Here is a 25,779-nt window from a genome sequence, read left to right as displayed (position 1 = left end):
AAGAAGATTACATAAATGTCGGCCTCATGTTTAGGCCTTAAACTGTCCCCAAAAAAACGCTGTAAACAAAGACCTGGCTTATATAAATAACTAGAAACAAAGAAAGTGAAACAACAATCCGAGTAATGCAAATAAATATGATAAAAAGCTGTTTCTGCTGCCAAAAACTACACAAGCGACGGGGAGAAGAACCCTTTTTAGCATTTTTGCGAGGGCAAAATACGAAAAACCAGCAAAAAATGAGCTGAGGATGAAAATGTCTGCAGCAGCCGCAGGCGAAAAGCCCACCAACCAACCACCCACCCATATTTCCGCCGCCACTGCCTTTGACCTTTTTCACGCCTTTAGTCACTTGAGTAGCAGTTTCATTCCCCCCACATTTTTTAGACGTTTCGTTGCCCCCGAAAAAAAAAATAGGAACCCCTCGAGTACTGCTGTCAACTGCAAAGCGATCGCTCCGTATCATGAGCAGAATATCTTGAATTTTTTTTTAGAAATCGGTAGCAATCTTGGGATACTTTTTCGGTGGAAATATTTGTTATCTACTTTATTTCTTCAAAGTACATTTTATAGTTGTGTGTTTTTAGTCATATCTTTCCCTATCTTTTTCGCGTGCTAATAATTTTCATTTAATGGGTTTTCTAACATATTTTCCTTGAATATTTTATGTATTTCTTTTGCAAGCAAACATAAAAAAATAGAAAATATTAGCTCTTATGTATTTAGTTTTTTTAAGATAATATATTTTCCAATACCCTAAAATTATTAAAAAGGAATTTAAAAGTAACTTTTAAAAATTAAAAATGTTTCAAGAATTTTCTTTACCTATTCAAATAGTTACATAAATTTTAAATAGGTGTTGTTGACCCTTAAAAAGATATTTTTTAAAGATGATATATTTTCTAATACCCTATAAAATTTATTTTATCTAAGACTTTCTTTGTTTGTTTCACTTTCTTTATGAGTTGTGTCCCTAGAAAAATGTATTTTTTTAAAAAGATTCCATCTAGATTGTATTTTTTTTCCATTCCAATTCCCCAACCACATTTTGTGGCATTTCTCATAGAGGGTATCCGATGGTTAACGCCACCCTGCGCTTTGTTCTTTCAACTGGTCGACTCACCCGAGTTGGGGCCATTAATTTCACGCTTATCTATTGCATTTTAATATTTATTTCAACGCGATAGGGTTGCGGTACCGTTTGTTTGGCTAATGCGGTTTCTCCCTCTGTGTGTAGTGGGTTTTATTTTGTAGTTTTCTACTTTTTTTCAGTTGCGACTGATGTAGACACGACATGTTTTGGTCATTATAATTATCGAGTCGATGCATTGCAATTTAATTTGAGTGCCAGTTGGGTGGATTGCAAACAGCGGGAGCCGAGTGCAATGTCCAACCTTGTTTCCCCTTCCTATATATGCGCTATATCCATCAGTAGTTGTCACTGTTACTCCCTGTTTCCCTTTTGCCATTCGACCATTTCCATAATGGACGCAACCCTTTGCCAAAGGCCAGTTTGGCCTAATCTAATCCAATTTGCAGCCGGAAGCAATTAAAACAGCATACGGACAACGAACGGACAACACAAACATTAGCCACTGTGGTCGATCAAAACCGCTTAGTTAACCCAACAAAACGGAACAAAGGGAAAACATTTTCAATGCAGTTTGGATGCCTTTTCCATTTAGAGTTTTCTCTTCTCTTTTTTGGGTACAAAGTTTTAAAAACTTTTCAGCATAGCAGGCAGGATTGTCAGTTTTCTATTCTAAAGTCTTTGGAGATTTAAATATCTTTATCCCTTTAAATATGTGTCGAAAAGTATGCAGCAATATATTTTCAACCCAAAAAGGATATAAATTCATACAGAAAGACCACAATCCTTTATTTACTGCATATTTTTAGGCAAATATTTTTACTTTCAAAAGTGATTTTAAAATCCTTACTATTTTCTAATATTTTAAATATTTTAATAAATAAAACAAATTATGCAAATAATTCATTTAATTAAAAATGTTAACAAATTTCAAGAAAGATTGTTCAATTGCAGTTTCTTACTCGTTACAAAAAGGGTTTCTCCCCTTTTTAGTCTAATAGCAAAAGTTACCAGCTTTACTATAAGTTGGCCAGACGAGATTAAATTAATTTAGTTTGAAATCCAAGCGTTGCTCTAACAACACCAGCTCACACTTTCCCCATTTTCCCGCCCCCTCTGTGTGCATTCATTTGCAAAAATTGAATTAGGTTGGCTTTTTGAGTGAATGAAATGAAAGTATTAGGACAAAATGCGAGGGGGCGACTGACAGCGGAAGAAAATGGAAAATATTTCTGGCATTTTGTCAACGCCACAAAATGTCAACGAGTCCTTACAGTGGGTGTAAATACACACACCCACACCCACAATCTGCGCCACGGTAAAGTTTTTAATGTTTTTAAAGAGCAAAAACCGAAGAACCAGCAGCATCTGGCCAAAAGTGATGGGAATGCCACTTAGCCAGCAGCTGTTTTTACGAGAAAAAACCCTCGAATTTCCTCGAACGTATGCAAATTTTCACGGGCAGCTCATGCTGAACATTTGTAAATACCCTTACCTTTTGGGGGTTTAATGTTCCATAGCTAAACCAATAAAAATATCTGAATAAGTTAAGCAAATCAAAGTATTTTGTTATTGAGCCGAAAAATAAATAAATAAATAAATTTAACTGGAATGTTATACATATTTCTAAAATATTTAAAGATATTATTTATCCAAAATAAATATTTAAATTTGGTAGGGAATTCTTGAAAGATATTTAAAAATATTTTGGCCCTGAAATCACAAAGTTTCCAATTAGAAAGCGTCGTTTTTTCTCCCCCTTTTCATGCCAGCAATTTTCGCAAATCGTTTTCCCCCAAACTATTGTAGAGGTAAGGACTGTGATGGCAAAATAGCGAGAAAAGCAAACAGAGTCAGAGAAAAACGCAGTCATAATTGCTCGGATTTGCCGCGATTCCGAGATCGGCGAACCGGGTGAAGTGGCAGTCGCTATGGCGCACCTGCCACATCTTCCGATTCCCACATCTTGGGAATTCTGTTTCGGTTTTCAGTTTTCGGAAACACGCGCTAAACGCCTGGCAACGACGTCCGTCGAGCAACAAACAGAAATGTGTAAAAATAACAAACCCATGTGCATAGATATAGGCTTGAACATATATACGGACATATAGTTTCGGGGTAAACAAACGTGCGAGAAGAAAATTCAAGATAAATTCTGTGCCGTTTGTGGCGGTGGGCAGCTTTTTATCTGTGCAAATAAAATAAATAAAATATATATGCGTGTATAACTAAACAGCGAAATCAAAACAGAAACAGAAGTGGTCTAAAAAATTAGAAAAGTGGCGATGGAACGATGCTGACAAGACAAGGGCAATGTCTTTAATTTTCTCGATTCGGTTTTAGTTCAAGCAACAATCAAATCAATTAAATTAGCAAATTATGGCCTGTAATTATCCGAAAGAAAACTATAAATCAAAGAGAAACGAAGCGTAAAACCAAGAAAATCAACTAAATGCAACACTAAAAATGAAAGAAAAAAAGTAACATTAAACTAACTATTTCTTTAAAAAATTTTGATTTTTATCAGTTATATTTTATCCATAAAATAATTTAATTTAAAAAGAAAAACTATAAAACAAAGAGAAAAGGCTAGAAAGTTATATTTTAAACCAATCAATACATTTTCCCATATTTGTTTGCTTTCCTAAGTACGGTTTAATCCTTTTATTATGTTAAAACACTCAGTCACATTAAAGTCATAATTAAATGCAGCACACAGCCTGCGCAAACATGGCCATTAATTAAAATGCAAAGTGCAGTTCACAGGCAGTGAGCTTAAAATTGATCATACGCCGTGTTGCACTAATTGAAAGTCAAAGACAGCGAAAACCGAGACCACAGCAAAACTGTCACCGCCATAAGTGAAATCCATATAGATACACATCCTGCAGGATGTAAAATCCAATCAGGCAGCCTCTTTCGCACACATACACACACACACACTCTCACTCACGTTCGTTAGCTGGAAAATAAAAATAAAACATTTTCGGTCTAGGAGTTGGAGAACTTTATCGATTTGCGGCCGACAGCTAACAAAGCCCCGAATTTGTTTTAAAAATAAAAGAACCCACCGCCCCCCGCGTTTTTCTCTCGTTTGGAACTGTGATTTAACCGAAAAATGAGAGTGATTGGATAGAAGGAAAACCAAAAAAGGAGCCAAGGAATCATCATGAAGAGTGTTAAAAAGTTTCTCAACGAGCGGATGAACAGTGTGGATTCCGCCGATGGCATTGGGTCAGGAGGCGGAGGAAAGAAGAGTTCGCTGGAGCGGCTCAAGTGCGGCGAGGATAAGGATTCTACTCCGACCAAGGGCTATGTGTCCCTGCCCAATACTCCGCTGCCCATGAGCGCACCCATTGCCGTGGGCGATCCTTCGCCGTCGCCGTCCATCGCGGACTCTGCTCAAAATACTCCACTCTGCACGCTGCAGGAGGACGACTCTACATCCCCACCGCCGGCTGGAACCACCGGAAAGAATGGCCACAGTCAGTCGTCGCAGGAGCAGTCGCCGTTCACCTTTCCCACTGTGGCCAGCACATCTGCATCTACTAGCAATCCCGCCCCCAATCCTGCCAATCCTGTCCAGCGGAAAAGCCGCCGCAAGATCTCGCTGCCCTGGTTCCGGCAGTCCAGTGTCACGGGCCATGGCGTTTTGGCCCGACAACATACCATCGATACGCCCAGCTCCTTTCGGTTCTTTCGACAGCCCAGCAGCAGTGGACTCAAGGTATAATCAAATGAATAAAATCACAAAACCAATTTTTAGTGTGACCTTAGAAGCTGCAGGAAAAGGGCGCTTGAATTTCAAAGCCAAGTGTGACCTTGCTTAAAATAATCAAGGCAAAATTAGGGTCTTTTTGAAAGGATTCATATGCAAATTTTATTGCTAAAACAAACTAAATGATTTTCCTAAATAAACTTTTTAGACATTTTTCCTTGTGATTTTACGAAATCACTTCTGACATATTTCGTAGATTTTTCTCAATGCTTCCCCTCGACTACTCCTCCTCCAATAAGGGTTCGATGGATGCCACGCTCGGATTGACGGGCCATCAAATATTAATGCTAAACATGGCAGCGATTGCCTTGACCTTATCGGAGAAACTTACTTGCCCAGCTTATCTTTTATTTAGCTGTGGCAAAAGTTTACCACCCTGCCTCCTCCGCGACGCAAAGTGCAAAGGTCACCAGCTTGCGGCATAGATTTCCTTGTGGTCGAGATATCCTTGGCTTAACGGCCCCAACCTCCCACTACAAATCATGCGACAGTTTTGCCCCACTGAATGCGGTTCGATAAGTGCGCCGTGACTTGACCTGCGATTAATGTTGCTCAAAGCTTTGCTTTCTGAAAGAAAAATCATTGAAAGAAATATCTTGCTTGGAATTTCGATAGCTTATTTGAATTTTGATTGAAATTCTTTAAATCCCCGACAAATCTCTGATTAATTACCCAAATATTGTCATGATAACCATTCAATCGAAAATAACTCAAAAATAAATTCAAGTTTTATTTCAAGAGAAATTGTAGTAAAAATAGTATCTTTAATCTCGAAGATAGTTATGCTAATAGAAGCCATAAACCCTGAATCTTTTTAAAGATTACCACTCGCCCTTTTCTATTTACAGTTTCTGTCTTTGGCCAAGGGTCTTTGACTTTTTTTTGTGTGTTGTGCTATTTATTTTGATTAGTTGTGGAAGTGCCTGCCGCGTTGCCTCTAAACTGGTTGTTGACCCAAGCGGACAGCAGCAGCGACGCCGTTTAATAAGCCCATTAATCATACGCCGTGTGGCGCGCTAATTTATTTGCTCGCTACTCACCATTGTCACTGCTTCAATTACCGCCCACTCCCCGCTTTCCTAACTAGTTCTTTCCTTTTTGCCCACATCACATAATGTATTTATCACTTCATCAGGCCACGTAAGCCTTATCATCATCGTTCTCGTTGTCGTCTCCCCTGTTTTATTCGAAGCTTCCCCTTAAGCTTCCTGTGCTGCATTGTGTCGTGTGCTGACCTTGCCCCTGCCCCCATTTTCCGGGCACCCCTGACTTCTTCTTTTGTCATTTTCGGGGGGTTTGAGTGATGTCTCCGAGAAGCAGACACAGCTTCCTGGTCTCCTCATAATCGCATTGCCCTTTCTACTCAATTTACTTGATGCTGATGCTGTCGGTCTTTCATAAATTTCTGCTTCATTTAAGTTTTCCTGCTGTCGTGGGAGTTCATTTAAGACCGGTGATGGATATATTTTACACGGAGAATTAAATTTGTAGTACGTTTATATTATTTTTTAACTTTTTTCAAAGAGTTTTCATAAAAAGTGTGACCTTAATGAGGGCCAGTGTGACCTTGCAATTAAAATTAATGCTAAAATTAGGGTATTTTCTTTATTTCTTCACTATTAATAATTTTTTAAGACCAATGCAATTTGTTTTCTCTACACTCAAAAAAAAATTTTAGAAAATCGCCTATGGATTTGCTTTACTGGCGATTTTTTTCTATATTTCTGGAATATTTCTTGAATTTAATGAATTTTGATTAATTGGAAGAAAATTTTCTTTACCAGTAGAAAATTTTTTTATTTTAAAGAAAAAAATCGCCAGTGAAGCAAATCCATAGGCGATTTTCTAAAATTCAGGGCGATTCATTTTCTGAGTGTAGTTACCCGATAACTTGGGTAGTCAACTTTTCAGTGCAGTGCACATGCAGTAAGCTGCAAGATTTTAATTTGGTGTCACGAAAATATTTATGCGCTCGTTGAATATTTCCCAAGCAAATTTGTGTGGGGCGTAAACTTTAGTGGGCCATCTCCTTGCGAGCAGAGCAGCCATTGAAAGTTCCCCAGCTGCGAGGAGGCGCATTCCACGGGGCGTATGCTTTATGCATTTTGTTATGGCATACTTTCGAGCGCACACGCAAAATAAATCGCAGGCAGCGAAGTGAAGAAGCAGTTTCTCAGTTTTCCTCCCTTCGCCCAATTTTCTCTGTTGGCGCGTTGAAAAGGAAATTTGCTGCCACACGAAAATATGTCTCATGATGCTACTGCTGCTGTCAGCTGCAGTTGGCTTACATCGTCGAGCGCACTCCTTCAGCTGGGTTTTCCTTTTATTTTCCCTAGTATTTTTCCTATTTCCAAGAGCCACAAGAAATGCTGGCACTCTAACAATGGAAAATACATTTTATAGTCGGATGAGAAAACGTTGAGCAAACCGAAAAACCGTTGAAAAGTCTTCCAGTTGAGGATGCTATGAATGTAGGTACATACAAAACATGCAGGCAAACAAAGTGCAGAAAATGTAGAACAATTTTAATAAATCTCATCATTCTGCAAACTTGAGGACAAAGTTACCTACCTGCGGATAGCAACTACTTTCGCTCTTCAAGAACATGGCAAACAGACACAAAGGCCCTTGTCGTTGTTTCCTCAATGGCAACACACTGATATGCAAATTGCGATGGAAATCCAGCTAAAAAAAAAAAACATGTAGAAACGGTAGAGAAAAATAGCAGACAAAGCATTGAGAATTGAGAAGCTGCTGCTGGAAGGCAGAAGGCCAAACAAATTTGTAACTAAATTGTCATCAGAAGTATGCTATGACAGCTTATGACAGCTCTGCTTAGAACGGTGAGAAATATTTTTTAAACGGAGAAACAAATTTGTCAGGCTTTTCTAAGAGAATAACAAGTGTGACCTTGTCGAGGAACAGTGTGACCCTGCCGATAAAAATCAAGTTAAAATTAGGGTGTGTTTATAGAAGTAGTTTTCTATAAAAAATCCAATCAATTTCTTTACTTATTCCTACAATAGTAAGGAGACAAACTAAAGATTTAATCGACTTTAATGCTCTCTGTTTTATTTGAGGTCCCGATGTGGTAGGTCGTAATCCCCATAAGGCTTACTGCACATGCCACTCGAATGGCCATCACAATGCGATGCCTTAGGCTTGTTTTTCCCACACTATTTTAGCCTTTGGTACAACGCCTCGCATTTTCGGCCATAAAATCAATGGCAAATGCTGTGACACGCCCACCGATAGACATCGTATTTTTTTTTGGTTTAAAAAAACCAAAACCAAAAGCCGCCTCTCGCACAATTGCTCCCCATGGAGGAGGAAAAATGGGAAAAGGAGTCGGGGGAGTTTGTCCATGTCCTCCATGTCCCATCTGTCATCTGCAGTTCCCGCTGGCAATCCAATCCAATGGACAAGAGCGACTCGGCTCTCTGCCGGCCACAAATTGCCGATGTCCTGGCTCTTGTTCCCCCCGAAAAAAGATTGTTCTCCTTTTCGCCCCCCTACTGATTGCTCTCTGGGTTTTAAGAGGGGGTCTTGACATGGGGCCAACTCTTTTAAAATCCCAAACAGCATTTGGGCTGGTCAAGGCTGAGCCTCGAAGTCCAAGGCTTCCGGCAGTCGGTTGTTGGTTTTTTGGTTTTGTTTCCTTGATGCTGTTCGCACCAAAATTTTTGGTCCATGTGGGAATCTAGAACAACGGGTTGATTTGTGCAGAGAGAGAATTCCATTGCAGGATCTACCAGTTCCCCCAGCCAGAGTTCATTAATGGTTGTGTTCATCAGTCATTTAATGTCCTTTAACTTTTGCCACACAGGCAGAAACGTACCAAGCTAAGTTCTGGACTTAAAATATAAAATCAACTCAAATCACTCAAGCGATAATTCCAATTTACATTATCAAAATAATATTTCATTGATTAGCAATACGTTTACATTTATTTAAATATTGACAAATAAATAGATTAAATTTAATAGGTGCAAAATAACGAACGACTTAATGGTTTGTCCGTAAACTTGGTAAATCAATTAAAATCTTAGGCAGCCATCGACTAAGTTTCTGCGCATTTTGTGCAAGGAGTGTTGATTAACTTTTCCCTGTGCTGTAGATTCCCTTATCGATCATGTCGTAGTTGCACGTAATTGATTTAGAATATTATTCGATTTGCGCTGTAAATGACTTTCATTCAGCACTTACACCCACTTGGAAGAACCGCTCCTCCGTCGCCCCCATCTCCACCCGAAAACCCATGAGGCACATTAGCAGGCGGGCCAGACAATGGGGCCTATCGATGGGTGGAACTGGATGTGGAAGTGTGGATGTGGATGTGGCTGTGGATTGGAGGGAAATGTGGCTGCTTTTGGTGTTAACATGTTGTCGTACAATTACTAGACCGCAGAGCGATAGCTACACGGGGAAAAAGTAGCTATAATATAAAAACAATTCAGAGATTATGATAAGAAAATATGGAAATAATATTATTTATGATAATTTTCATTTTATTTAAAATTTTTTAATTATTCAGTTATAATAGAAATCTAAAGCAAAGTAGAAATATATTTTGAGACATTTATAAAGGTGTCTTAAAGTATGCTATGAAATAAAGAACATAGGATATTTAATCCATTAAACCTTTTGACCTTTTGAGATTATAATATGAAAATTTAGAAATGATACCTATTGTATATGATGATTTTATTTTTATTTAAAATTGTTTGATTATTCTGTTATAATAAAAATCATAAGCAAAGTAAAACTTTATTTGTAAACATTTATAAAGGTGTCTAAAAGTATGCAATGAAATAAAGAACATAGAAATTAGGATCCATACAAATGTTTGACTAAAAATGTGGCATACTTAAATAAGTAATATTAAAATCTTCGCATTTTCTGAAGCGCCTCCTCCAATTGTTTTCTATCTGTACCCTGCTCCTCCCTCAATAGAACCCACCTCCTTTCCCCCTGCTCCTGTTTTGTTTGCCATCTTGTCGACTGGGTGTTTGCCACAACGTAATTGATGTCGGGACCGGGGAACGACCTCTGACCCCTGCTGCACCTGCTGGCGGACCCACTGTGCAAGTTAATTGAATAATAGACGTTTATGTTTTATATACCCCAGAAACACACAGCCAGTTTGCGGCTATCTATAAGTACACACATTTATATTCACACAAATGTGTACGGAATATATTTGTATATATATTTTCAGAGGGCCTCCTCTGGCTCCCTTGCCATGTATTTTTGTATGTGCGCTGGCATATCTGTGTGATTTATGGCGCCCATGAGGGCATTTAGGCGAACAAATTCCACCAAAGCAACAACTGGCATACAAAATCTGTCTAAAATTTCATTCTTCCACTCAATATCTCAGTTCAAATCGAATGGATCGAAGGGGGGAAGTTCTCTTTTGCCGCTGCTGAAAGCATCTTACTTCGTTTTTTTCGGTTTAAAGCTTTATTTGATAAATGCCTAAAACATTGATAACACTACGGAAAAAAATGTGCGCTTATAATGGAAATATATTTTCGAAGTTACACAAATTCTTATCTCTGTACAAAAAATATTTCTTATTACTCGAGCGATTAAAACATTATACTTATTCTGGATAATTAAGAGCAAATGATATTAATAAAATATCGATGATATCCATATTATTTAAATTAAAACAAGAGAGAACGCTATAGTCGGGTGCCCTGACTATCAGATACCCGTTACTCAGCTAAAGGGAGTGCGAAAGAGATGGAGAAAAACTTTGATCCGCCGTAACTTTTTAACGAATGGTCCGATTTAAAAAATTTCTTCTACATTTCGATAGGTATTGATAAACACAATAAAACTGCATTTTTACTTTTCCAAAATATTGAAATTTTTAAAATCGTATACAAGCGATTGTGGGCGTTAAAGGGGGCGTGGCACCCTTTTGAAACAAACTTGCGCTGCGTAGGAACTCCTAGAATCTGCATGCAAAATGTCAATCTTCTAGCTTTTATAGTTTCCGAGATCTCAGCGTTCATACAGACAGACAGACAGACAGACAGACAGACGGACAGACAGACGGACAGACAGACGGACAGACGGACATGGCTAGATCGACTCGCCTAGTGATCCCGATCAAGAATATATATAGTTTATAGGGTCGGAAACGCTTCCTTCTACCTGTTACATACTTTTGCACGAATCTAATATACCCTTTTACTCTACGAGTAACGGGTATAATTAGAAATTGTGTTTTTTGGGGCTTTAAAATATTTATAAAACATTGTTTTCAACTAAACATTATTGTCTGACTGACAAATGAATAAAGATAGTGAACGAGGGATCCAAGTGCTCATTTTTCCGTCTCTTAAACTAACATGACCGTAATCATCGCTAGGCTCCGAAGTGTCCCAATTTAAAAACTTGGCTCGCTGTCCTGATGCCACAGAATTAAAGTGGGTGAAAAGAAATCCTTCTCGTCTGATTCCCAGCCAGTAGTTATTTGATTTTTCCAGTTTCGGCAGGATGAGATTAAATTCTTCTTGGCTTTGGAATGAAGCTAAGTAGCCGCCCATTTGACGGCAAGTTCTTTCAGCCGAATCCCAATCTTGACCTTGGGTTTTCTCGATATAGAAATATCTAGAACCAATTTTCTCGAACCTTGCAGGTATGTTTTTAGCCGAAATCTCGTTCCTCTCGTTCAGTAAGGTCTTGATGCTGCTCAATTCTTCAGCCATGGCGTTCACTTTTTGTTCAATCCTGTCCAGTTGTGTTGTTGCTTCAGCCAGGAAAACAAAGCACAGATAAAGAAATCCGTAGAAAATAGATTTCCTTGACTTGAACATTTTAGATGTGTTCAACCGTTTCAGACGAGAGTTTCTAATAAACTAAAATTGTGGATTGTGTAAGCCTAAACCCAAAGGGTCTTGAATATATTTGATACGGAATAAAATATTTCAAGATTCTGTTTGCTCATTGGTTCTTATCGTTTTCCTCTTTATCGAGTGCTATTATAATTATACCCATTACTTGCAAATTAAAAGTGTATATTGTATTAGTGAGAAAGTAATATCTACCAAAATGTAGAAAAATTTGTTTAAATCGGACTACCCTTTAAAAAGTTATGAGCAATAATAAATAATGTAATGCAAGCAGTGCAAGCACTGCTTTTAACCTAGTGATGGGTATCCGAGAGTCTCTCTTGTTTTTACAGTTTTATCACGATTTTTTTAAGCATCCGTTTCTGTGCTTCCACAAATACTTTTGACCTTGAAAAAGTAAAAATAAAAGAACCCAAATTTGATAACCTAATCGGTTTAGGGGAAGCTTATTTTCTCAGTGCCTGCGAACAGCTTGCTGGCCCATTATTCCAATCAGTTAAATGATGTTTGTAATTTCACTTGACAACCCTGACGTTTGCTTTTATGTGCCTTTCCTTCGACAGGCGCCCCTCTACCTAAACATATTTTTTAATGACTTAACAATTGATGGCTTTTTGGGTCGTCGTCGCAGCAATTGCGTTTTTACGATGCCTCTCGAAAGGCAAAGAAGACATGAGCTTACATCGAGAATGTCGGAAACCTACCCCAACTGCGCCCTTTAATCCAGGGAAAACACAGGAAAACCAGGGGGGAAAAGCGAGTGAGAGAACCCATCAATAATAACGTAAACATTTTGCCAAATCGCTTTACAATTTGCCCAACACAGAGAGAAGAAAGGCAAAGGAAAGGCGCACATTTTCCGGTTGAGCCTTTACTTTCCCTTTATTTTTTTGCGAGTCTGTTTTTCTCCGAGACTCTGAGCTATTATTGTTATCAGCATGTAATCAGCAGCAGCGAGAGCAGGAAAATTCCCTGGGAAAACTTTGCCCTCGAAATGCGAGTGTCGACTGCAAAATGTCCTGACTGTCAGCCAGAAATTCGTCCTTGGATTTTCTTACTTTCTCCCTGTAAAGTTTCCCCCAATTTCGGTTGCATTCGAAGCTGGGTTTTCCGCTTTCTGTTTGCTTTCCCCTTTTCAGCTATGCAAATCCGCCTGGAAAGTTTTCAATTGCCTATGGAAAATAGATGAGGTTTGCGACTGCCAATTTATGGGACCACCGATGGCTTTAAAATTTCTGGTTTCTCAAGCTCTACTTTATTTCTTCTCCTTATATATGGAATTCTAAATTTAGTTGGTAGCCTTGCTGGCCCCTATTAAATATGCAAATGCGCCAAAGAGAAGAAACTGTAAGCCATGTTAATTATTTTTATGCAAAATCGTAGGCGGCGACGGCAAAGACGAAACCCAACAAGGCAGCGCTGATTGCATTTTGCAGCTGGGAAAGCTGGGAAGAAAAACTCGTGCGATTTTCCTCTCCGTTTGCTCTGCTCTGAAATATCCTTTCATTATTTTAATGAAAGACTCGGTCAAAAGGCGAAACAAAAGCGAACATGAACTTAATTTGTAGCTACAATGAAATGGAAAACGGAAAACTCGGTTGCAAGAGAGAAAGCCGAGTTAATTTTCGGTGAAAGTTGAGAAGGAATAGAGCTGCTCTCAGCCGATTTAAAGAGCTTCTCTATTTCACTGGGTTTTCCTGATTCCTGGCAGCTTTTCCTTTTTTACTCAGGAAAATGAGGGGGAAAATTCCGCCTGATGGCAGCTTATTAGTGCGATTGTGGGTGTGGGTGAATGTGCGTGACTGCTGCAATTTGCAGCCCACAATGTTGATGATGATGATGACGACGGCTGTGATGAGTCTCACATTGCGTATACGCATTACGTATACGCCACCGCTTGCAGCACAACTTTTGACTGCAGCACAAAAGGTACTTAAAGTCAGCTTAAAAGCAGCTTCCCCCGATTTTTTTTCCTTTATTTTCGGGGCCGCCAATCAATTTTCATCGAGGCTGAGTGGCAATTTAAGAGCCTCAGATAAATAATAAAAATAAAAAAATAATTTCGACCCCCTCCCCGAGGATCTGAGCCTCTTGTCTTGCGAGAACTGTTGTCGAAAAACTTTTTCAAACTTTGCCTCGAAAACTTTTCAACTAATTGCATTACAAGCGGAAACGTGCATACACCCAAACATACACTAATACAAACGCCTCCTTATACCGCACAAACACACACACACATAGTCGCACTAATACTCGCACACAGGAGCGCGGCACGTTTCCGTGTCAGTGCTGCTTAATTAACACAGCGCCATGGCTGGGGATCCTAAAAGGAAACTGAGACCCTGTGTGTGTGAGTGCCTATACACTGGAAATAACTTTTACAAATTCTTTAAGAACTAAAGTAAATAAAAAAATTTTTTCCTGTAGCTTAGATTGGAACCCAATTAGAATTTGTAGGTATCTATATATTTCTTTTAAACAAAACTGACTTTGGTAACTTTAAAAGTATTAATAACATAAATCAACATTTTAAGGAAGTCCAGGTTTTTGGCGGACTGAAGAGATTACAAAAAATGACTTTTTTAATATGTCTTTACAAAATATTACCGAATTTCGATTTTTGATTTTAGATTTTTAAGTCAAACCGTTTTCGTTAAACACTCAACATCCATAAAAAAGTGTGTTCTATTTTATAGATGGAGTAATTTCAATTTAGTTTGAGACATTTATTTCAATGACAATTTATTTGGTGTCTTGTTATCTTTAATGTTAAAATAAAGGGGATCTTTATAATTTTTTCCCAGTGTATAAAATGAACAGCTCTCTCTCCCGAACACACACAATCTCGTACAGAGGCTAAAGGCAGCGAGGCGAGCATAATAAACTAAGCTCTTTGCCGCTGCTCTTGCTCCTGTCCGCTGATGAAGTTGATTTAATTGCGCTTATGAGCGCCAGACCCCACCCTCCTCCACCTCTCCCTATTTGCCATTTCCCATTTTCCACCGCCCATCTCCCATTACCGCCCCCCTCGTCACCCGCCGTTTGCCTTGGCGACATCATTTCGCCATTTGGCCCATGCTCCGAACCACCTGACAGGTGTTTCCATGCAGCCTGCTCCCTCAGTCAGTTTATGGCGTGTCCCACATAAATATTGTATGTGAAATAAATATGATGCCACGTCGCTGGGGGAATTTCATATACGGCTAAAATATTTCAGCCACACAGCACTTCCACAGCCTTTTAATTGTCAGTGGTGAAATTTTAATTAAAATTGAAATTATTTTCCTCGGGAGAAAATATTTTAAGAGAAGATATAAGATAGAGTAACAAATAAAATATTAGGTATTTCTTTTCTTAAAGTTTATAGTTTATTTTTTTAATTTGAAATTTAGATTTTTATTTTGTTTTTCTGTGTTGTGATACAAGTATGGTCTTATAATATTTGGAAATAGTTTAGCCATAAAATGTTTAACCATAGATATTTAAAATAAATAATCTATGGTGCCTTTATTTCGCTCTGTGCACTCTGTCAATCCTCTGAGGAATCCAATGGCATCGATTGGCGATTAACCACAATTTTCCCATGGAGCCATCCTCCTCGTTGCGATTTAAAGAGCTGATAGACGCCCGCACACATCGACACCCTCGGCCAGGCCGCATGTAAATTAATAAACTTGTAAATTATTAATGCACACAGAGGCCGGGGTTTGTGGGTAGGGGGAGGGAAGGGGTACGAGGTGTAGAGATGGGGATTCTGTTCCTGGGTTCTGATTAGATGGGTTGTTCTGGTGGCCTGCCGCGCCAATCAAAACTGACGGAAGTGCTCCTCCTTCCGGTTGTTCCTCGTTCTCCTTGTGCTCCTCCCTGCGTTTTCCGGGCCACAATGGACGTCGTGTGCTAAGCTCGAATGGCTTTCTAATTAGTTCGTTCGCTTTTGCCGATGATCCTTGAAGCCCTCAGAGTCCTCGGCCTTTGTTCTGGCGGTCAATCAATAAGGTTCTGAGGCTCCTCCACCTCTACAGCCACATCGACCTCGAACCGAGCCTGTTAACCCGCTGAAGGCGCCTTTGACATCCTGGGGGCTGCCTCTATTATGGCTCATAAAATCCCATTTAATCATTAGCATGATGACGGGCATTGTTTAGGTGAATTTATGAAAAATATTGCTCTTTTCCTGGCAAAATTTTTATTTATTCACTGAGTTTAGAAGTCCTAGATTTTGTATGTTGTTAAATAAATATTCTCTGAATATTAAGACTAGTTGTAAGTATTTTTCTATAATTTATTTATTATTTATACAAATAGAAAGAGATATATGTATACTTAGGTCCACCCTATTTTATAAAAATATCAGTATTGTTTCACAAAAAAATATATTATTAAAATTTATAAAAATTTTACTAAAAGCTTAGATGTTTAATAAATTTCTTAAAGAATATTTTTACATTATTTAATATTTTGATTTAACTTATTAAAATAATATTACGATATATTAAGCTTATAATAGCCCTTTAAATAAGGTTACTTAGGCGGGTTAACTGCCCGAGAACTCAAAACCGTCACCCGATACTCATCTCTCGTCTCCTCCCCCTCTTATCCTTTCCAGCTGGGCAACCAGGAGGCCACCTGGGTGGTGGCGGACTACATCGCCAGTTCGGGCAGCAACGAGCTGAGCGTCAGCAAGGGACAGCAGGTGGAGATTATCGAGCCGCCCACCGCTGGCGAGCCGGACTTCTGCCTGGTGCGCCTGAATCCCCAGCACGACGATGCCGCCGTGCAGGAAGGACTCGTCCCTGTCTCAGTGCTCAAACCGCCGCCGGGCTCACACAAACACGGTTCCGGATCCGGACCAAATGCAGTTGGAGCCGCCGGTTCCCAGAAATCCGATATGCAGGATCAGGGTAAGTCATTCGATATTTTATATATATTTTTGGCCTTTTTTCTACATCGTTTATATTCCACTTTTTATAGGCAATCGCAGCAAGGCGGATGCACTCTCATCGTCCACTAAACGCCGCGGTTTTAGCGGGTGAGTAATTATTATTTAGAAACAATAATAAAAGTTCAAGAAAACAATTCTATTATTTCTAAATTTTGTAAATAATTTAGTCATAATTTGAATTGAAAGGTCATTTAGAAATTATAAGCTTGCTTTTATGTGATTCTCCACTACTTAATATTCGAATATTTTGGAATTTATTAGCAGATAAGAAGTGTTTTGCTTATGACGTTGGTAGTTCAGTTTTATCTCGGGAAGAATGTTTATTGTTGCACCAAAGACATCCCTAGAGATGAAAAAGTTTTTGAAACAAAGTTACTTAAAGATAAGAAATTATTTTAAAATTTACTTCAAGTTCCCTTTGAGAATAGATTGAAAACCTCTAGAGAGTTTTGTGTTTGATTTCGGTTGGAATTTCGTCAAAAAAAAATTTGTAAGCTTCAACCAATAGTTTTAGATGAAGACTTCAATTACCATTTAAAAAGTTTATGATGGTTTCATTTGTTTTAAATGGTTTTATCTCCTTAAAATAAATCTAGTCACCTGACTAGCTTTAACACAGCTCACTAGGTGTTATCTGTATTGTCTGACCGATTGGTTTGGGGACACAAAACAAATTCATAAATCGTTTTCATAATATTAATCAACCGCAGTCGGTATTCGTCATTTGGACAACCAGATAACTAACTGTCTCTTTATAAGGCAGCTGTGCCAGTCGAAGTATTTTAGTATTGTATTGTAGCTCGTTCTTCAATGTGACCCAAGATTACTTCGATTTTATCCTTTCGACATACGTCATCGCAATACGGCTTGGTAAAAAATTCGAGGGAGCGATATCATACAAAATTTAGGAAATCGTCTCAGTTTCCTTCGAATATATCTCCAAATTGTCCAAAGTTCGAAATCCACCAGCATTGTTTGGATTAAATTGTTCTGATCTAATGACTCATGGAAGTCAATGATACCAGAATGGGAACTCGTGCGCAAGAGGATTGATAATGGTCGAAATATACTTTACAGGGATTTCCCATATTATCTTCAATATGACGATGAGTAAAACTTTGTTGAAGCTATTATGTAAAAAATCTTAAATTGTGTTTAAATCTTATCCTGACTTAGGATTTAAAAATAAAATAGCATAAATATTAATTCTTTATATTTCAAATAGTTTAGAATTATTTTCGTGAAATATAAATTAGCTCATATATATCTTAAGTTACTCGATACATTTACTAGGAATTAGGGTTACTAACAATAATCAGTTTGATTGCATACTTGCCTATCGAGTTGGGGGTATACTATTATTTTCCCGTTGGTGTTATTAATCGCGTGTCGTAGAGCTCAGGCGCAAGTCATAAAGATATAAACCCATTTACACTGAACAGTGCGAGGCAACAACAATATGAACAGCACTTGTGAGAATTTCAGCTGTGAGCGCGAAAAAAAAGCTCGAAAACAACAATAATCAAAAGAAAACGCTCAGCTGCTCCCAGTTGTTGCTCATTGTTATTGTTTTGCCTTTTGTTTTTCGCTCTTTGAAGGCGAGTTTTATCCACTTACAAAAAAAGTAGTTAAAGTAATATAAATTTACATGATATATAAATGTGTCGCTAAAAAAATAGGGGTTGAAACCAAAAACCAAACCACTAAGGTTAAAGCCTTGTTAATAAATTGTATTTATGTATTTTAGCTATTTAAGTAACATAAAACAAAGAATTGGTTAGAACTATAAACACAAATAATAACAAATTTCATTTAAACTATGTTTATGAAAGTTTTAATAGATGTAGAAAAATTCTTCAGTTGACACAAACTCCATTTAATTTTTAAAGTGTATATTCTCACATTACTTCTCACCATTTGTTCCCCCCGCCCGAGTTTGAGTTTGTTTTCGTGGGTGTGCGAGTTGCGTTGCCTTTTTCTCCAGAAATCGAAAGCCCCATAGGGAGAACCTTTTCTTGGTCGCTCGCCTGGAAAGTTTCGGCTCAGTTTATGATTAGACGCAGTGCTGGAAAGGTCTCTCGATTTGCGCGGTGCCCGGTTTTTCGCAGCGGGTTAAACAATTAACGCCACAGTGTTTGAAGTGCTCACCTCCTCCGTGGTTAGGATCGCTTATCTCGGCATGAATAACAACAACAGTGACTACGGCCACTGGAGGCAGTTAGATAAGATGGCCGAAAACGGTTTCCATTATGAAAGTGCCACCATAGCGGCTGAACAACCAGGAACCACAGCCGCCGTCGCCGGTTTTTGCGATAATAACAATGTGACTTCGAAGTCGAATCCTAATTCGCAAACCAAATACAATACGCTAGAACTGAAACGTAGTTCGGCTCCCGGTCATTCGCGACCCAAATCGATGCACAAGCTATTGAAATCCATATCACTGAGGGTTACGAATACCGGAAACGAATCCCCCAGTCCGGTTTTGCATCACCAGCAATCGCTGGGCGGAAAACCGACGGGATTCACCTGTGTTTGCTGTGATAATAGTGTTGCCCAGACCAAGCTTAAGACCTCCGAGCGACGCTCTTCTTTTCTGAAGGAACTTAGAAATCGGTAAAGATTATAACATAGAATTTAAACCATAAATAATAAACATAGAATTTAAACCATAAATTATAATGGGAAAGTTTTGTTGTTGAGAATATTAGAATGAGAATATTATTATTTTAATGAGAATGTTATTTTTAGAAGGAGAATGCTATTATTATGATGAGAGTATTGTTATATTGAGAATATTAATAAGAATTGAGTATAAAAAATATATTACTTTAAATTCGTTATTCCATAGAAGTTAAAATAATAGAAAACCCAGGGTTAGTTCTAAAATGGAAATTTTAAGCTCTGGTGTTCCTCCTTAATAATCAGAAAATCCTAATAAAAACAAAGAACCATTTGCCAGCCGAATTCATGAGTCTGCCTTTAAGTTAGCCTCACGTTCAATTAGTCGCCCTCGTCTCAATTGCAATAACAAGCTCCTTGGATATCATGTGGCTCATGTTTTTCTGAGCTGTCCAGCTCATCAGCTTCTCAATTGCCCAACTTAAATCAGCCTTAATTCCGTTTTTGTTTTTGTTATAGAGTAGAGTATAGTAGAGGTTATAACGATTTTATATCTTAAAGTTGCCAAGCTCAACTGCTAGTGGAAAAAATAAGTTGGCAAATGGCCCATTTAACTCAATGTTTATGCGTTTAAAGTGACTTTTAAATCGTTAAAAAAATAATAATAATAACTTTTAGAGGTAAACAAGGCATTAAAATTATTTCCGACAATTATTGACCATTTTAAATTTTTATTTTTATTATGTTGTTTATTTTGTTAGAGTATCTAAAGATTTATGTTTCTTCTTTCCCCAATTTTGCTTTCATTTCCTCGAGTTCTGTTTGTTCTGCTTGCTCTGTCATGACTAAGCTCCCTTGGAGGAAAATTCAGAAATTGGTTTGATTTATCGACACCGACGTGTAATAGGAGTCTGCTTAATCCGACTGGCCATTGCTCATTATGCAGCTGCAGTTACGAATCCGGCACGTTCGTTAGCCCATCCGTAAGATAGACACGTTGTTTGTTTTGCTGTTTGTCCAGCAGCAATTGAGCTTCATTTAGTTTTCGGCGAGAGATAAATGAGTGTATATGAGATTTCCCCGACAGCCCAAAACGCTTTTGGAATATTTATCCAGCTAGTTTATTTTGTTTTCTTTCGAAGAACAAGCAGTTTGCTCTGTTTTCGACCGCCTAACATGTTAATCACCGAAACAAATAGGGAATACCCATAAATATTCTACAGCCAAAGCAACCGGTTTCGTTTTTCCCACCAACATTTACGATAATTGCACAATTATCATCCAATACAACGGCGATCAAAACCTGTTGTGTGTGCAAAAAAAAAAAGATTGGATTGAAGTTTATTTCTAACTTATAGTTCTATTAATGCGGAACATTTTATAATATATTTTTAAAGAAAGTTCTATTAATGCGGAACATTTTATAATATCTTTTTAAATAAAGTTCTATTAATGTGGAACTAAACTGAAAGATCTTTTTAAAGAAAGTTCTATTAATGCGAAATATTTTATAATATCTTTGAAGTGAACTGAACTTTCAGTTCTCAAAGAAAGTTCTATTAATTCGAAACATTTTATAATATCATGGTCCCTACTTACTCAGCATTGGACTTCGTCATAAGCTGTGAATACGACAGAGATAAGTGTCTGAGCAAAAGGAAAAAAAATACTTAAACGATAACAGACCATGCGTATTAATCATACGCCTCGTGGGACGTAAAAAGGGTTACCAATTGATTTTTGATTTGTTTTGATATCTCGTAACCGCGCTCTATGCGGCATTACTCGCCAGCGATATCTTATAATTACGCCTTTATGCGAAACTTTACTTTAAATAGCTCTCTTTTCCATTTCGGGCAATCTTATCGTGCTTAGTGGGGAAAAAAACAATGGCAAGGTTCTCCTGGGAACTACTTTTCCCCTTTTTCTTTTCATTTTTTTCTTTTCTCTGTGGAAATATTACAGAGCAACAACACTTTCAATATTTGCTCTCTAATTGGGCACTTTGTTTGCTGCTGGCTCACTCGAGTGAGCATTAAGTGATGGTAGTTCCTCCTCCTTCTCTTCTCCACCATCGCCTTATATTCCTCATAGTCCAAACATGAATATAGATTATTGTCCAAGTCACCCAGCTACATATATATATATTATGTATTCCCCTCGAACTTCCCAGCTGTCACTTCGCTCAGTGGTCTTTGTCTCAAGCACTGTGTCAATATGCGCGTGTGTTTGTCCAGGATATATGCAAAGAATCGGGAAACTATAAGGCTATCGGGGGGGTAGGAGGGGGTGGGCTAAAGGATCCTGCCCAGCAGCGCGTGCTGCCAAGTCCAATGAACTAAGTGGTATTTGTTTTTCACCCACACTCAAAGGCCACTGCAAAAGTATTTCACAATTCAGGGAAAGAATATGTCTATATGCTCAGAGGTCGCTTTAAGAAAATGCACAAATAACAAACAGATAATGGAAAGTGAAATGCATTTCAAGGATAATATATTTGTTATAGTATTTTGTCACCATAAACATTATGAAAGTATTTTTAAATTTCTATTTAATTTTAGGAAGACTATTAATATTTTTGTAAATATTTTTCTCGCCTTGTCCCAATATTATTCACTTATATTATTCACTATTCGAATTGACACAGTCAAGTAATTAGTAAACATCTTCTAATTTCAAAACAAGTTTTATTATTTATAAATTCTTTACGCATTATTATTAATCAATGTTTTTATTGTGGTTAGTTGTCACCCTCTTACCGCAAAGTTCCTATGCTTTGCAAAGTTAAAAACAGAGGTTAATCAAGACTTTTTTTGTTAAATAATTTTTTTTTTTATATTTTATTTTTGAAGTTTTTTAATTGTTAAATATTTGATTTTTAAAATATTATACATTTTTTATATATTGTACAATTTTTTGGTGAGCTAAACTTAATTTTAAGACCCTTTAGGATTGATTGCAACGAATGTAAATGTTTTTTTGTCAAGCGTCCTATTAGAAATATTTGTTTTCTTTCTGGTTTTTTTTTGCTGTATTATTTTGCAGTTTTCCTTAATATTTTTTTTCGGGCACAATTTGTTTTCCCGCAGCAGGAGACGGAAACTGCAAATTTGCCGGCTAGCTGTGTTGCATACTTTGCGGCGACCCCATTAATACACTCACACCCAAACAAACAAACATCGAGTACTTTTCCTCATGGAAAACAGAATGAGACACTTTGGCTATTTGCCTAAAACATTACATCAGCCAAATGAATTTTGAATGTGCAGAACCCGGGCTCATAATAAATTAAATACCATTCCTGGAATTTGACCAGTCGAAAAGCGCGTCGTCCCTGTTTTCTTTGTCGTCTGTGTCAATATTTATTTTTACTTCGAATTATGTTACATGTCGCTGGGTTCCTGAGTTCCCCTATATCACTCCTCTACCACTTTTCCCCACTCTTTTTGTGTTTGTTTAATTGATATCGATTTTCGAAGCGTTTAAGGCGACTGTAGTTTGCTCGTTAATTAAGCTTAATTAATATTTTATAAATGGCATATTTAAATAGAGCTTAGTTTGCGGTTTTTGCGGTTTTCTCTACTGCATTTCCACTGACCACAGGCTGTTGACAAAACCCCTTTCCTCCTTTGCCAGTCTTCACTGTGGCTGATTAATGGTCTTACTGGCTTACTGAAAAGTCGAAACTTGAGCCATAAACTTTGCCCCGGCTGCAAATTAATCAAAGGAGCGTTGAAAGAAATATAAAAATGCGGTAAAAACTTGAAGCATAAAAAAGCGAAAGATATTAAACGGAAATTTGGCTTTAAATTTGTGGAATCGGAATCATAAAAAGGGAAATGGTAATGGGAAAATGAATTGTGCCCACTGTGCGGGCGGCGGCGGCGACAGGCGAACAGCGGGCTATGTCGTTTTGGCCAAGTTAGCAGTCGATGCGATGCTTGGCGACAGTCTGATGTTAGCCGCGCAGCTGGACAGCCATCAAAAGCATCTCTTTGTTTTATTTATTTTCATTTTTTATGCGGCCAGAAATGAGAGATGGAGGAATTTGTGCAAACCAAAACAACAATTCGCAGATTCTTGTAGGCAAACTTAGGTTTTTCTTATAAAGTTTATTTAGAACTGTCAATTAACTATTGAATTTTCTTGTTTTCCACTTTGCAGGCGCAACTGGCTGCCGCTGATAAATCGCAAGGGAGCGGACAAACCGCCAAATAGCAAACCGCTGGTGAAGAAGCCCTCGGAGAAAAACCTGAGAGTGAGTGTTTTCTTGATTTAACGAGCGTTTATTTATATCATTTGACGCTTTTCCATGCTTTTCCACGTATATTTAGACACCGCAGAAGCACGCCGAGGATTTGGCCGAGCAGCAGAGCAGTCCCGCCACCGTGGTGCCATCCTCGCAATTCCCCAGCTCCACCTCCACCAGCACCACTCAGCATCCAGCTTCCGCTGGCGGGGATTACGAGCCGGACGAGGAGGTCGGCTTGGAGCTGCCGCCGCCCATGAAGCCCATCCAGGAGCCGCACCTCATGGCCAACGGACCGCCCGCATTTACCAAGGACGCCAAGGAGAACTCCGGCAATATGGTGAGTGTCCAGGTGGGGATTGGGATCCAGGGATCTCTCCAGATTTCCCACAGGAGTCGCGTTTCGCAAGCGTAAAAGTGAAATATCATTCGCAGTGCTTGAGAAATTTGTTGCTAAGCTGTATGTAAACCCCCGTGTGGTCTCAAATAGTTATTCGATTTATATCAGGGATTTTCGTTAGCTCAACTTGTCACTTGTGAAAATTTTACAAAAAAGCTAAAAAAAGAAGAAAATACAAAAATATATTTAATATTTTTTGTAATTAACAGGCATTACTTTCTTTATTACAAGTAATTTTTTTTGTATTTATTAATGATTAGTGAGATTAATGATTAATGATTAATGAGAAGAAAATATTTAAAATGTAATATAAGTAAGTACTTTAAACAAAATAATCAGTATTAATCTGAAAATGATAGTAAATTATTCACACGGCGTAATATTATAAAATCATTATAGGAATAATTATAAGGAATCCTCAAGAATCCAACAAATTTCCACTGTTGAAATGATTATGCCTTGTGGTCAAAGATTTTAATGTTCAAATTGAAAATTGTAGGTTCAATTAATTAATTAATCGTTGAATTATAAGAAATTTTAAATGTATCGAGTACATGATAATTTAAATTTCCAACTAATTCATAGATCCCAAACATTGACCCACCCTAACGTGAATGTGAATGAGATTCCCAGTGCTCTCGTCCAATCAGCCAGCCATTCGCATTCGCTGGCTCCAAGTTTGTTTGCTTAGCACGCAGCTCCTCTAATATGTGTTTCCCACACAAATCAAAGCGGTTTATTGTGACTTTGGCCCGTTCGTTTCTCCGTTTCTCCGTTTCTCCGCCGCATCGACGTCATCGGCAATCCGAGCACGGTTTTTGCTCAATTAGAGAGACTAGGAGGCGCACATACACATATTCTCCGGGGAATGGGAATCCTCCAGCCTCTCCTCCATTTGCCGGATTTTCATTTCGATTTCGCTGGGGCAGCCACCTTTGCCATAAATGCGCCACTTTATTTTGTTTACACTCGGCGAAGGAGAGTGAATAGGCCACCACACAGATACAGGTACAGATACTACGGATACAAAGCTGCCAAAGATACTCGAACTCGCAGATACGACGCATAAATTTCGACAGTCAAATTAGCCCACAGACTTTGTGAAATGTGCGTGGGGGCGGGACTTCCACTTGGCTTGGTACTTTTGAGAGCAAATTACAGGGAAAGGATATAGTCAATGAGTCTGGTTGCCTGGCTGATTCATGGTTGCGAATGTGGCCTTAAATTATGCAGAATTCGATGCACTAAACCAAGTGAAGAAGTTTACTGCTTCAATAAACTAGAGTTATTCAAACACAAGGGGTAAATTAAATAAAACGAAAGATAGTTTTCATTCTGGTGATATTTATTAAAGGAAAATAGGATATATTACCTGGCTTACTTTTATTTTATACCATTTTTCCTTATTAATGTCAAAACCAAAGCAAAATAGCTCATTAAAAGGTTTTCCTTCTCCCTTCTTTTTCATATTTTTCTTTTTTTTGCATTTTAATTAAGTGCGGGCTTGTGGTCATACAAGAAAGGGAAAATATGTCAGAAGCCATTTTCAGTTGAATTTTCCTTTTTATACTTCTACTTATAATAAAGAATGCAAACATTGCAGTATAATAATGCATAATTTGAGTTCCCGACCATTGCACAGTGGTCGGGCTTGTATGGAGCCGCGGCCATAAATACTTCTAGATGTGCTATCGCCATGAAACTTTTACCAAAAATCTAGATAAATATTATAAATGTATGTTACAAAAATTGGCCAGATCGTACCACTATATCCTATATCTTCCATAGGAACGATTTTCTCATTTATATGAGAGGGCAATCAAAAATTTAAT

At 38.1% G+C, this 25,779-nt stretch overlaps 1 protein-coding gene across 3 annotated transcripts in view; it reads left to right on the top strand.

Moving 5' to 3' along the window:
- trio (trio Rho guanine nucleotide exchange factor) overlaps positions 1-25,779 on the top strand; it is a 49,958-nt gene that overhangs the window by 17,063 nt on the left and 7,116 nt on the right. Inside the window, exons 1-5 of one of the 3 annotated variants that reach the window (XM_070215051.1) lie at positions 3,948-4,817; positions 16,341-16,635; positions 16,706-16,763; positions 23,463-23,556; positions 23,633-23,887. In XM_070215051.1, the coding sequence (XP_070071152.1) occupies positions 4,260-4,817; positions 16,341-16,635; positions 16,706-16,763; positions 23,463-23,556; positions 23,633-23,887 (1,260 nt within the window). In that variant the 5' untranslated portion in view covers positions 3,948-4,259. Of the gene's footprint in view, positions 1-3,947; positions 4,818-16,340; positions 16,636-16,705; positions 16,764-18,728; positions 19,293-23,462; positions 23,557-23,632; positions 23,888-25,779 lie in introns of those variants that run through there. The other 2 variants (XM_017138670.3, XM_070215052.1) reach the window with 2 other exon arrangements.

Source organism: Drosophila takahashii, chromosome 3L, assembly GCF_030179915.1.
Source record: "Drosophila takahashii strain IR98-3 E-12201 chromosome 3L, DtakHiC1v2, whole genome shotgun sequence".
NCBI classification, from domain to species: Eukaryota; Metazoa; Arthropoda; class Insecta; order Diptera; family Drosophilidae; genus Drosophila; species Drosophila takahashii.
Note: the sequence above shows the minus strand (reverse complement) of the source record. Positions and strands in the feature narration are given on the sequence as shown.